We start from the raw sequence: 14,908 nt of genomic DNA, 5'->3' as shown, positions 1-14,908 counted from the left end.
CATACGCATGCTAATAATAATACAAATAATAATAACATTTCAAAAATATTCAAATAAATTATACTAAATAGTGGGATCAGGGTTTAAAAATTAAATAAATAATTGTAATAAAAACTGAACAAGGTTCAAATAGTAATAGTAACTAATATTAACTTAATTGAACAAAAAGTTATTCAATTAGACTAAATAAAGGAACATTTGTTTTGTTTTTTCAGACATGTAAAAACCACATGTTCAAAATGCATTGATAATAAATAATTAATGATAATGTATATTTTAAAACAAGAGAGAAAAAAGTTATAATAATGTGATGTCTACACTTTTTATTTCATTTTTAAAATATCATTTTTTTGACAAAATGTTACCTTAGTAAAACAATTATTGATCACAGTTATTTTATTCAATTAAAGAGCTTGATTTTCTTTTCCTCCGATGAGCTCTAAAAACTTATAAACTAAGCCTAACAGTATAATTCCTAGTAGATCTCCGCATGCAGTCAGGTATGGAATTGTCGTGTTGTCAGGATCGACTCCTTGCTTCCAAAAGTAATGTGTTAAAATATAAGCCAAAAACAAGAGGATTGTCACCTGAAAAAAGTGTAAAAATGAGGAAAGAAAAAATAAAGTTTTTAGTTAGGAATAACAAGTTAGGCACATTGCTTTCAAGGACATTGACATTCATTAGCTAATGTGACGTTAATGACCAATTCTTTCCGTATATAAATACATTGTCTCCTCATTGAAATGCTAATAAATTTGTTTAAACCTGTGCCAATTGCTGCTTTTAAGTAAATTTTATATCAGTTTGTACATGTACATCTTCAATGATTCGAAGGCTTTTGGTGTGTAAGGATAGCTGGGGGGGGGGCGCGGTAGCCGAGTGGTTAAGGCGTCAGACTCTCGGCTAGTAGATCACGCGGTCATGGGTTCGATCCCCACCGTCGGCTCTGGACTTTTCTGACGCCTAAGGGGAAGGTGGCCGAATTGAAAGAAATTGACACGGCACTCATCAATGGAAGGGGCGGGATCGGATCTCAGCGACCCTGAATTTGGTCCCAACCCCCTTCAAAAATGAGTTTCTTCGATGGAAGAATACCGGTTCAACGGGGGCTCAAGTTCACATTTGTGTTGCGAGCCCTCACCAAAAATATGGAGCCAGGGATAAAGTACAATAAGCTGTACAGCTCAGCTGCAGTGCTCAGGAGGGAACTCCTCCAGTCCCTGGCATAAAAAAAAAAAAATTAAACAATCCCAATGAAAATCCTAAAAGACAACAGTTGTTATACCAAATATTTAAATAGTCCTCATTGATAATCCGAAAAGAAATAGTACTCAAGAGGGCCAAGTAATTGAATAAAATTGATTGCCCTATTAAAATAAGGTAAATCTTGAAATGTAGTTCAACTACGACGTGAAGTTCGACAATAAATCCGAACTACGGTGCTTCTTTGTTTTGGTCTCTAAGGAGATGGTCAAACCAGACGAACAGACCTTAGACTCAGACGTTAGAAGGACAAGACAAATATACCAAAACATTGCCCACTTTAAGAAGCTGTCGGTCAATATCGACGAACAGGAAGTCAGACTTCTCCTGGTAGATATTAATCACTTTTATTCATATTGCCGCCACGTAATGGCCACTCTATTCTAGATGGTCACGCTTCCCTGTGTCCAAGAGATGAGTGCGCATTTTTATGTGTTTGGTTTTTCAGAACCTGAGCTAGGAATTTCGCAAAGTCGAGATGCCCTAGAAAGCCGATCAATTGGTCGACTCGTCCCTTTTGTAAAGTGACTCGTCCTACATCTGATCTTGTAGCTTAAAAAAAAAAAAAAAAAAAAAAAAAAGGAACGTTTGGCTGTCCCCTTTAACAGAGCAAAGGATGGCGCTATCAGCCAAACATGTGATGAAGATAGTTTCAGAAAAAATTAGGAAAGTGTAAAGATACCCTTGGGCTACTCCTGTACAAGTACAATACTGGGCTGACTGAGAGGAGCTACTAATTACTTGAAAGTATTAAGAAGCATTGACAGGAGTCGAAGTTTTTCAGATTGTAATGACTGGGTAGTTTGACGTTGGCATGTTTAATTGAGATGACCGGAACTTTGATGGTGGTATCATCCACGTATGTGGTGAAGATAGTCTCAGAAAAGATAGGCCTATGGTTAGGATGGGCCCTAAGGCTATCCATGCATCTGTGTGATACATGGCTGATTGGAAAGAGACACTAATGACATGAAAGTATGTGTCGGGTAAGTACGATTATAGGAATAGGTAGTAGGTAAAAGGAACGACTCTTTTAGCTTCTAAGCCAATCAAATATTTCGTATCTAGGAATGCACCTGAAGTAGCATTTCTTTGCTCAAGAGTGGTAGTGATGATGTCTTATAATGGAACGAGAACATCTGAACTCAGCTGATTGCCACAAATGAAGGATTGCAAGAACATACAGTTTTTACCTGATCCTTATAGGCAATAGATTAATTTGATGGTAGGATGATGAGGTTTCTTAAGCTTTGGTATCATCCTGATGAGGGAAAATATCCATGGGGAAAGGAACTATGTAGTTCTAAGGACAGAATTGTACATGTAGATTAGAAAAAGCACAACTCTTTTTATGAAGGACTTTAAAGAAATTAGATTGAAGCTTTCTTTAGTGTGGGAATGAAGGATTGCAAGAACATACAGTTTTTACCTGATCCTTATAGGCAACAGATTAATTTGATGGTAGGATGATGAGGTTTCTTAAGCTTTGGTGTCATCCTGATGAGGGAAAATATCAATGGGGAAAGGAACTATGTAGTTCTAAGGACAGAATTGTACTTGTAGGTTAGGAAAATCACAACTCTTTTTATGAAGGACTTTAAAGAAATTAGATCGAAGCTTTCTTTAGTGGTTAGATTTGACGGTCTTGCTCTATAGTTCTATTAAAGTAGGGATGAAGAGGCAAGCCCAAGAGAATTTTTTAAAAAATCCTCCTTAGTCAGTGAGCATATGTAGCTTTGGAATTGTCTTATAAAATTCAAAAATTTCTGATGGGGAGTGTCTTTAGCTTAGGTTTGGTTAATAATTTATTAAATTACCTGTAGAAGTGCTGCACCCAAATAAAGTGAAAGGAACAGGGATCCCGGAGAGAAATTACCTGTCTGCAAATATGTAATAACAAACGCAAACACTACATGTCCAGGTACGACTAATGATATTAGTACTCTACTGGTGAGAGCATGTAAACCTGGAAAAAAATCAATTTAGACAGGAAATATAAGTTTATAGTGTTATTATAAGAAATATAGATAAAAATAAATGATGGAAAGATTGATCGAGTGAAATTTTATCACTGTTTCACTTTGCTTTTAAATTTTACCCTCTATGATTGTTTTCTTTCTTTATTAATAGTTACTAAATAGCCAAAAAAATTAGTCTTCTTAAAATTTCATCGATAATTTACTACGTATGTTTATAAATATTTTCAATTTAATTTTTCATGCAATTTTACCTTTAGAGGTGAATACTTTTATTGGTGAGATTAATATTTTTGTCCCTTCTGGTAATTCTCCTAAGGAAACGTATTTATGAAGGGCGGTTGATAAACGACTAGCTTGAATAGAAACCAGGTTTCCACCGATTCCGTTAATTACAGGTTGGAAAGCCGTCAGCGTTTTGTACTCTTTAATAAAATGTCCTAAAGCGAGCCCACCAACACTGAAAAAAAAGTAAAACATTGGAAAAATTTCAGAATTATTGATTACTGATTTATATAAGATCAATTCTGCACATAGTTGAGCCCCGACACTTTTCGCAGCTTACCAGCAATTCTATCTTTTTTACAATAAAAAACAAGGTGTCTATAAAGTACTATATACAGAAAAAACAGTCCTAGTTCCTCTAACAATTGGAACAGGGAACCCAGATACTCGTTGCCATGCTCAAGCCTAATTCTTCCTACAAGCTCTCAATATGGAGCCAAAGACACCGTTTGATCGAGCAAACTTTCTTTATATGCCGTACACATATGTGGGCTTTGGCCCAAAAGTGAGTCAACCTCGCATGGCCTATCCTTAAGCCAGAAACACACTTACCTGATGCTACGCCATGCGACGCTACCTGATGCTACCCGACGCAAATCCAAAATCCGATTTTCAATAAGGGTGCATTACCCCCGTGCACATCTACCCGATGCAATGCCACGCTAACCTACCCGACGCTCTGCGATCCCCACTGTCCAGATTTTCGTCGGGTCGCATCGAGTACAGTCTAAGACAAAAGAACCGGACACTCATATTTTTATTCAAACTACATGTATTATTGTCGTTATATTAATTACAACATACTTATTTTAATATAAACCAAATTAACTGTGATTAAAAATTAATTTTTATTTAAAAAATTAATATTAATGGTTTGGTAGAAAATTAATCAAAACACCAGAATACGATTTTTTGATATAATGAATTTAACTAACAATTTATTGTACTCACTTCGGCGGTACATATACTAAAATTGGAACAATTTATTACACGGTTTTGCTCATAAAATTTAATTAACAATTTATTTCATAGTTTTGCTCGTAAAATTACACCATTTTGTAATGTCGGGTAGCATCAGAACAGGTCACTCATATTTTTTGTAGTTTATTTCAAACTAAGTGTAATTTTGTCGTTATATTAATTACAACATGTTATTTTAATGTAAAACGAGATCAAAAATGCATAAGTTTTTATAAACATTGTTTAATTATGATGGTTAGGAGAAACTTCATTTAACACAATTAAGTTTAACAAACAATTTATTAGATGGTTGTGCTCATAAAATTTAACTAACAATTTATTACAAAGTTTTGCTCAAAATAGTGCATTAAGAACAAAAGATGCGTTGCAATTGTGACAGTGATCATTGTGATAAATGCTGTGGACTGTACGCGACGTGTGCTTACGTCGGATAGATGTGCACACGATACCAAAACTTGGCAAGGCGTTGGGTAGCATCGGGTAAGTGTGTTCCCGGCTTTAATTTGGCGAGGATGACCCTTATTCAAGTCAGATCCTCTGAGGGCCACATATTGATAGTGCTCTTTATAAGTGAGAACATCTCTGCATGAAATGAGTTTTTTAAATGCATTATTATTGTCAGAGTGCCCGATCTTTAGCATTGAGGTTTTCTCTAAGAAGGATTGGTCAAAAGTTTTGATTTGAAAAAACAAAACTGAATTATAAGAAAATTGTTTTTAACAAAGTTTGGTATAAAATAATTAAAATAATGTACCTACATGACTATATTACATTTTTTCCTTCTTCTCGGGAAAAAAATTAATAAAGCGTAAATAGTGGCGGGACGAACCGAGAAGAGAAGCAGGAAGTAATTCGCGGCCTGCAAGATCCTGATCGGGATGGCACTGAGTCCGAGATTGGAAAAAAAAAAAGCAAAGAGGGTCAGTTGAATATAGACGTTCCGAGGAAGAGGTGGTCTCCACGAGGAAAAGAAAATATTATTTTTTTTAAAGTGTATGTGTGCGTATGGCTTGTGAACCTAGTCGGGCTGATCGAAGAGTTGATACGAAGAGGAAGGGGCTGATCCCGGCAAGTGAGGAGATCCCGTGAGTTGGTACATTTCCAATTTCTTATCAGGCCTGATAATTCTGGACTAGAGACATTAGCTATAAGTTTTGGCCTTTTGCTAGCTTTTAATTTAAAAGGATTTGCCTATGTACTTGTAAATAGAATAGTTGTGATTAGTATTCATTTTTTTTTCAATCGTAGTTTTAAACCCTAAGTAAGATAATACCTTAAGATATCTTGCTTGTGTTAACGAATTAACTCGGATAGAAGCGGGAAGAACTTCATCATTTAGCTCCCATCATAACCCTGGTTGGAAGCGCCATCAGAAAGAAGAGAGCCAGAAGTGCTACATCGCCTTTTCATCCCCTGGTTTCGGTATTTATCCTTCCCCAAAAATACCGTAGCGCTCAACGTAACACCTATAAATAAACTTTCACCTCCTCACCGACCATCACTTGTCTCTCCCTTCAACACATTCCCCCCCTTCTCCACTGAGCTACCGCCAACGTACGTGCAGCCGCAGTAAGGAAGCTGTAACAACTACAGCTCTTGGACCATATTCATTCTGCTCACTGGGATAAAACAATGTAGGAAAAAGCCAAAAAAGAAGCACTTGAGCACGAAATGACAACAGAAACGGACATTACAAAGGAAGTATCACTCACTAAAGAGCTGATCAGAATAAAGGATAAAAAATGAGAGCTTATTCAAGAAATCAGAAGAATTCTGAAGAAAATGCTGAGGGGTCAAATTCAGATAAGCTTAAAGTCAATTAAAGTTGATGTGGCCCTGAACTATTTGGGACTGCCTCAAGTCTGTTAGGCCAGAACAAAATCAACCTTTTTTGGGTAGCAGGGCATACAGAAGGCAAGGCAATTTGGAGGCTGATAAATTAGGCGAGGAAAGTTCAATTTGCCCTGAACCATTTTGGGACTACATCAAGCCCATCAGAGCAGAATAAAATCACTCTTTTTTGGGTACCAGAGCATACAGGGCAGAGCGGCAACGAAGAGGTTGATAAATTGGTCAAGGAAAGTTCAACGATGACACCTATGAGCATGATAGACTCTCGTTTCATTTGTCTTACTGGCCTTTTTTTTCATTTTACCTTCCCTCCAACTACATATATGTGATGAAACACGTACATACTCTCGCTAATATACGAGTTCAACGCCATTAAAATAAATAAATAAAAATGAACATGCAGTACAATTAGCCACCTCAAAAAATGGGAAAACTGAGGAAAACAGCAGCATCTTCAAAAATGCGAAATTGCCTAGGGAAATTAGGTACGAGGAACCACGGAAAATGTGCCACTTTCCAGGATATGGAAAAAAGAAGGATAAATTGGTAGAAAGGTTGACTAAAGACACCAGTGATGCTGTCTGCATATCCCTCATATATTTCTCTGTCAAATATTTAAAAATTGTCTGGCCAAGATTATAATGAACGATTCACTAACAGATGCTGCATAAATTAATCGAGGTATTTATTTTAATCTCAATTTATTTTAATCTAAGAAAATGTCTGCTACTTACGTGCTTATTAGCATTGCTGAAATAATTGGACTCCAGCCTGTAGTCAACACATGTTTAGTGTAATTGTTATTTGCTGTAATATACACCCAGACGGGCATTAAAACTAGAAATCCAATTATCACTATAACTGGCACCCACAGATATTCATCTAAAAAGGATTTGATTGAATTTATTATATAGCATTAATAAAAATCTTTAAAATGTAATAAAAAATAAATCAATAAGAAGATAAATTGTATGTACATATTCTTTATAATGTAAAATAAGACTTTCATTTGAATAACAATATTAATAAAAATTGTTAATATGTATATTAAAGAGAAAAAACACACACCTAATGTATGATAGAAACCTGTTGCAATATAGGATAATAATACTAATGAGGTGATATCTCCCAAACTTGCTGCAATCGGTGTGGTCACGTTATCAGGGTTGATTTTAAAATACATAGAACCAACAACAATGCCCACAGTAACGAGACCTAAAATTATGAATGAAAATAAAAAATATGTTAAAGCTGGACATATAGCAACGATTTAAATTACCTAAAAGGAAGCTCGCAATAGACGCAGTAGTAATGCTGCATGCACAGACCATTATGGCATGGCTAATATTTATCTTGTGATGAAAGACTACTACTAACAGAATTGCGACTACTGATGAAAGCAAACCAATAACCACTGCCTGGCACTGAAATAAAAATAATTTATTAAATTCACTAATTCCGAGGTCCGCTTGACCTATTAATACATTACAATTAATTAAGGTTTTTAGTTGAGATGAAAAAAAGTTAATGGCATGAGCGGGATTCGAACCCACGATCTTCGGCTTGATACGCCGCTGCTCTACCACTTGAGCTATCCTATCAACTTCCTATCTCAACCCCACCTTTTGAGTTTTCCCTCCTTTTTGCCATTTTTCAAATGTCGTTTAATCTATTTCTACGATTCTCGGTGACAAATGAAACGGCCGGAGAGCTTTAGTGAAGTATACTTCATTTTAATTCATTAAATTCACTAATTTCGTGGTCCGCTTGACCAATTAATACTAAAAAATACACTAAAGCTCTCCGTGGCCATTTCATTTGTCACCGAGAATCCAATCCGATTACACGGCATTTGAAAAATGGCAAAAAGGAGGGAAAATTCAAAAGGTGGTGTTGAGATAGGAAGTTAGTGTCGGAGTGGATCGAGGTCACGATAGCTCAAGCGGTAGAGCAGCGGCGTATCTAGCCAAAGATCGTGGGTTCGAATCCCGCTAGTGCCATTGACTTTTGTATCTCAACTAAAAACCTTAATTAATTGTAATATATTAATTGGTCAAGCGGACCACGAAATTAGTGAAATTATGTATAATTACCTGCACAAGACACAAGTTTCCAAATATCATGTTCCATTGTTCTTTTGGGTCATTCATTTTACCCAAGTTTGCTTCTGTCGACAGACGTGATGCCAACGTCATTTCTAGATTTCCTTTTAGTCCCAAAAGAGCAGGCACTAGGATAATGATCTCCAGTACTTCTTCGAAAACCTTCCAATGCTGGAATGCAAAAGAAAAGAAAAATTAACCTTCATTAAAACGAAACTACAATTGAACATCCACAACAAAATTGTACGCCTACCTGAACTGTATCCAAATATATTCCAGCCCCGACCATGGCCACTCCGGCAACAAAAAGTGGTGCAACTACTTGAAAAAATATGCTCATGAATGTCTCCTTTTCATCGTCTTCTGGTCGAATAGCTGGCGGGCTAATTTTTATGACACTGTCAGTTGGACTGGCAATGTTATCACTTCCTAAGGTAGCCCTGAAATAACAGTAAAAATGTTGAAAATAAGACTAGTATTAAAAACTACAGTTTATTTTCCAAACCAAAGCTTTTGAGAGACATAAAACTTGAATTATTCATTCCAAATTAATTTCCGAAATAGAAATTTAAAAAAAAATTGTAAATTGTACATACCAAATACACATTACTAATACATGCATATATGATTTTTTTCCCCATCAAAACATTGACACTATGGCCAGCCCTGCACCTGGACAACTCAGGTTAAGAGAAGTTGTGCTCAATAGGAGGGATTAAGGAGCGAGGAGGCCTTGAAGCCATCGAAGTTTAAAGTTTCTCAGGAGTGGATAATGTAGGCAAGGCTTGGCCAATAAAGATGGATTGAAATCTTAGTGAGGAACTTTAGCAGAAGTTTTGAAAATTTGTCTGATGCCTTTTGTCTGAAAGGAGTGGATGCGCTGGATATTGAATAGCTTTGCAGAATGCCACAGTTTCACTTTTAGCATCAGTCTTTGAATATCTCAAGGTGTTCTTGGATGATGGAGGTTGCAAGGAAATGTTTCAGGTTAGAACAAAATGGCACTTAATATGAGGAATTAAGGGGTGAGGCATTCTAAAGGCCATCATCCTTGGCGATATGGCGGGTTCTGGTGATGGGAAAGTGTAGATAAGGCTTATGGCTTGGATTAGGATGGATAGAAAGCTTGGTATGGAACCTTCGGATGGGGGATAGTATCACCTAAGACAAAAGGAACGCTGAGGCCATTAAGGATAGTGGAGGTTAGTGATGTAGTAAGGAGCTACGGCAATTTGTCTGAGAAGATTGCAGTAATGTTTTGTACAGAATTACTTGAGTTTTGATACTAAAAGACTTTGCAGTTGTCCAAGTCTCCTCTTGTTAAGTTGTCTCTTAGGCCTTGTATGGGGATTCCACATCTAGGTAGAGTCTCAAGTATCTAAGTGGAAGCCAGTAGCTCTTTGTTTTTGATGTGAAGCGGTTACATTATTTGCCATTCCGTCTTGTCCTCTACTTTTTACATCAGTTTTTGAATAACTCAAGGTGGTCTCTTGGATACAATTCGGGTTAGAAGACAGAATTGAGGTGTTGTCCACATAGGTAATGATGGTGTTTGGATGTATTAGGAAAGTCAGCAGTATAAATGGTAGGACCAAGAATGTTCCCATGTGGGCACCATCTTGTATTGGTCAGATATCTGAGTACTCATTGCTGCACCTCACTCTGAAGCAGTGATCAATTAAATTATTCCAGGATAATATAATAAGGAATGGTTCCTGAAGAGTTTTTGTTTCGAGCGATGAGGTCTGAGGCTATTGACTTTTAAGGCGACATGGAAGGTTCTCAGCATCAGAAAGGTTATGTAAAGCTTGGGCAGTTCGGTAAGGACGGATCAAGAAGTTAGTGTGAAACTTTTGGATGAGGGATCACCTCAGACAAAATGAATGTTGAGTTTGTTGCAGATAGTGAGATTAGTGAAGTAGTCAGAATTGGAGTTCTTCTGAGGATTATTGATTGGAAGGATTGAATGCGATGAATATTGGATGGTTTGGTCAAACCCCACAGTTCTTCTCCATATGCCCAAAGTGGACACTATATTTCTATAAAGTGATGCTTTTGTAGTAAGTTGTTTTTCTTACTTTAAGTAAAAATGAGATTTGATAAATGATGCACTTACATTGCAATGTGTCTTTGCCTTATTTCAGAGGGCCTACTAGCGGCGTTGCCTCCCTCTAATAGGCGTCCTCCTTCTCCACTGGTTCCTCCTACAAACAAAAAATTTGAAACATTTTAATAATTTACATTTATTGTTGCATGATAAAACTCCTTCCAGAAAAAAAAAAAAGTCAATAAAAGGTATTGTCATAGGAGTCACCTATCCAAACAATTGTTTAAAAATAGGATTCTCCAAAATTCTTTAATATTATGATGAGACATTTTACAACTAAATTTAAAAGAAAAATAGTAAATAATTTTTCTTTACAGTTAACATAATTGTGAGTTTAAAAGTCATTTGGAGTAAGAATAACATAACGCTTGTTTGTTGTGGTTCTTATCAACTAAGAAAATAAACTCAAAACAATAACAACAAAAATTTTAAATTACAATTAGATGTCTATTATTATTTATTTAAAAAGTAGTCATTACAAAAATACACATTGAGAAATATCCAAAACAACCTAACATGGGTTTCTTCACCTTGGGATCTTAAAAACAATTCCCTTTGAGGAGAAAGTAGATTCTCTACGTACCAAGTTGTTATATTAACTAGCCGCCATCTCCAGTGTGTCTGACAATACAGCAACATGCATCTGACAAACCAAACCAGCTTTACCATGCTAGGCAGACCAAAGTGATCATTAAGACCAAATTTCAGGTTCATCACACAAACCACTCAGAGAAAACTTCAAATTAAAAACAAGTTAACCGAAACAAAAATGATACATGTAATTCTGTCGGAATTAATACAAAATCTATAGATCTCGATCTTGTCTTGAATGAAAAACAAAGAAAAAATGAAAATCGAAACAATATCATCGGCCTTCTTCAGCGTCCATCCTCCTTCGCTCCCAGATAGTTGCACTGTCAATTAATGCAAACGATCCAATTGGACAGTAATTATACTTCCTTTTCAAACTGTTTGTTATCCTCAATCAAATGTAAAACAATTAAGTACCTAATGTTTTTTATGAAAATGTTCTCTCGTGGTACGAGTAAACCTATTGAAGCACAGTTTGTTTCCAGGATATTATAATGCAAGTACACTTTGTCTACAATGACATTCGGATTATTGATTTATATATTATAATATGCATATAAACAGAAATTCATGTATTAATTTGCGAATTTAAAAAAAAAAAAGATTCTTATATAAAACTCCACATGAAAATTAACTGCAATTAAAATTAAACGTTATATAAAATTAAATATATAAAGAAAAGATTCTTCTTTTAATTTGAGAAGTTTCATGTCATATTTTAGGTAAGAACAGATTTTATATTTTTTTAAATTGCTAAAATTAAAAGGAGAATTCTTTAAGTATATATTTAATTTGATATAATTTTTAATTGTAATTAATTTTCATGTGGTCTTATCATCAGCCTAATCATTATAAAAAATTACAAATATGCAGGAATTTTACATTACATGCTTGTATTTATACCATCTTCTATTTTTTTTAACGCTTTAAATCAAGAGATCATTTTAAAATCAATAATGTTTAATTAGAAATTAAAAATGGTAAATTTGACAATTAAAAAAGGTTAATTTTAAGTTATAAAGGGTTAATATGAAGTTAAAAAGATTAATTTGAAAATAAAAACTTAATTTGAAGTTAAAAAGGGCTAATTTGAAATTTAAAAAGGTTAATTGTAAGTTAATCCAAAATTTTAAAAAAGTTAATTTGAAATAAATAAACGATTAACCTGAAATGGAAAAGAATTAATTTGAAATTAAAAGCTGACATTTTGAAATTAAAAATGGTTAATATGAAAAGAAAAAGTGAATTTGAAGTTAAAAATTGAATTAATTTTTTGAGATTTAAAAAGGTTAATTTTAAGTTAAAAAGGGTTAATATGAAAAAAACGTTATTTTGAAATTAAAAGAAGATTAATTTGAAATTAAAAACTGTTATTTAGAAATTAAAAAAGGCCAATTGAAAATTACAAAAAGTTAATTGAAAATTAAAAAGGGTTAATTTGAAATTAAAAGAAGTTAATTCTAAGTTAAAAATGGTTAACTTGAAATAAAGAAGGGATTAATTTGAAATCAGAAACTGTAATTTTGAAATTAAAAAAGGTTAATTGGAAATTATAAAACGTTAATTGGAAATTAAAAATAGTTAACTGGAAATTAGAAATTGTTAATTTGAAATTAAAAATTGTCATTTCGAAATTAAAGGGGGGGGGTCAGTCTGAACAAAAATGATTAATTGAAAATGAAAAAGAGCTAATTTGACTGGGAAAAGCTTTATATTCGTGGCAAATTCAATATAATAATTTTTTTAAGGTAAATAACGAATGTTTCGGCTTCATGTTGGCTTTTCAAAATCATGTCAGATTTGATCATCAGAACCGTTTCTATTTTTTCACGCTGAAGTAGGCTATATTAGATGGCTTCGTGTAAAGGTCGGTAATTTTAAAATTCAAAACGTCTAAGATTTTTTTGTAAGTGTCAAACCTTGGAAAAGATTACAAACCGACACAAACTGGTACTCCAATGAACTTTAAAAGAAATGACCGTACAGTTAAATTATAATAATTCTGAAATAGCGTCATTTCGCTATCATTCCCGAGAACCGGCTCGTGGTGAAATAAATCTTGTAGAGAAAAAAGAAATCCGATAAATTTTGTACACTAGTTTATAAACTGCAGTGTCATCGTATTGCATCACTTTCACAATAATTTCTACCCGTTTGAACGAACGAGTATGATATAATTGATTGGGTTACTACTCGCTCATTAGGGATCTTACAAAACGTCTTAAGGCCCTCTCGCTCAAGAAATACCCCAGTTTTAACGAAATTTGTTGGATTCGATTCCCCCTTTCCTTTTAAATCATGTCATGAACATGTTAAATACTAACATTAATTAATGCTTATTTAGAAATCGTGAGATGCGGTCTGGTGTGATGTAGGTTTCAGAAAAACATTTTCTTTATCGTGCCAACGTTTCGATCTTTATTGAGATCATCTTCAGGGCTCAAAGTATTTGTCTTCTGTGTAATTGTGCCATTCTTGCGTGTCGTGTCGAGAGTGCCCAACGCAATTACACAGAAGACAAACACTTTGAGCCCTGAAGATGATCTCAATAAAGATCGAAACGTTGGCACGATAAAGAAAATATTTTTCTGAAACCTACATCACACCAGACCGCATCTCACGATTTCTAAATAAATATCGTATTGTGCCATTCTTGCGTGTCGTGTCGAGAGTGCACAAGAATGGCACAATTACACAGAAGACAAACACTTTGAGCCCTGAAGATGATCTCAATAAAGATCGAAACGTTGGCACGATAAAGAAAATATTTTTCTGAAACCTACATCACACCAGACCGCATCTCACGATTTCTAAATAAATATCGATTAACGGTCACCACACATTAATTAATGCTTTCAATGTAAAACAAGGCAACTGCGACATGACACCTTTCGAGGCAAATGACAAAATATAATAGATGCGATAGATTAAAAATATTAGTAAAAAACGGTCATTTGAAATCTCAAGAAAGCAAATATAGCTTTTTTCGCCAAAATTAACCGTATTTTAAGTTAAACCTCAAATTAGCCGTTTTTTAACTACAAATTTATATATTTTATCTCAAATTAACTATTTGTAATTTCAAATGACCTCCGTTTAATGTCAAATTAACCCTTTTAACTTTAAATTAATCCTTTTAAACCAGTTTTATTTTAAATCGACCCTTCTTAATTTCAAAATAACCGTTTTTTAACTTCAAATTAACACTTTTTATTTTAAATCGACCTTTTTAATTTCAAAATAACTGTTTGTAATTACAAATTAACCATTTTTAATTTCAAATTACCTCCTTTGATTTTCCAATTATCACTTTCAATTTCCAACTGAGCTTTTGTAATTTCAAAATAACCGTTTTTAACTTCACATTTTCAAATTAACCCTTTTAATTTTAACTCGACCCTGTTTAATTTCAAAATAACATTTTTTAATTTCTTATTACCTCATTTTAACTTCGAATTACTTCCTTTGAATTTCAAATGATCACTTTTTAATTTCCAATTGACCCTTTTTAATTTCAAAATAAGTTTTTAATTTCATATTACCTCATTTTAACTTCGAATTACTTCCTTTGAATTTCAAATAATCACTTTTTAATTTCCAATTAACCCTTTTTAATTTCAAAATAACTGTTTTAAACTCCGAATTAACCCTTTTTATTTTAAATTTAATTGCAAAATAACAATTTTTGATCTCAAATTACCTCCTTTTAATTTCAAAATAACTGTTTTTAATTTCAAATAAATATTTTTTAA

General features: G+C 34.0%; 1 protein-coding gene across 10 annotated transcripts in view; it reads right to left on the bottom strand.

Moving 5' to 3' along the window:
* Positions 1-364: 364 nt before the first annotated feature.
* The window catches only part of LOC106664111 (solute carrier family 41 member 2), a 79,091-nt gene continuing 64,547 nt past the window's right edge, over positions 365-14,908 (bottom strand). For all 10 annotated transcript variants that reach the window (XM_024226012.1, XM_024226010.1, XM_014389535.2 and 7 more), the window contains 9 exons: positions 10,575-10,662; positions 8,712-8,898; positions 8,450-8,629; positions 7,636-7,780; positions 7,425-7,571; positions 7,091-7,238; positions 3,494-3,699; positions 3,081-3,229; positions 365-587 (listed from right to left, as the gene is read on the bottom strand). In XM_024226012.1, coding sequence (XP_024081780.1) covers positions 405-587; positions 3,081-3,229; positions 3,494-3,699; positions 7,091-7,238; positions 7,425-7,571; positions 7,636-7,780; positions 8,450-8,629; positions 8,712-8,898; positions 10,575-10,576 — 1,347 coding nt within the window. In that variant the 5' untranslated portion in view covers positions 10,577-10,662 and the 3' untranslated portion in view covers positions 365-404. The remainder of the gene's footprint in view (positions 588-3,080; positions 3,230-3,493; positions 3,700-7,090; positions 7,239-7,424; positions 7,572-7,635; positions 7,781-8,449; positions 8,630-8,711; positions 8,899-10,574; positions 10,663-14,908) is intronic.

This window comes from Cimex lectularius, unplaced genomic scaffold, assembly GCF_000648675.2.
Source record: "Cimex lectularius strain Harlan isolate CLEC.00 unplaced genomic scaffold, Clec_2.1 scaffold82, whole genome shotgun sequence".
In the NCBI taxonomy this organism is placed as follows: Eukaryota; Metazoa; Arthropoda; class Insecta; order Hemiptera; family Cimicidae; genus Cimex; species Cimex lectularius.
The sequence above is the reverse complement of the archived record's forward strand: the minus strand, read 5'-3'. Positions and strand labels throughout refer to the sequence as shown.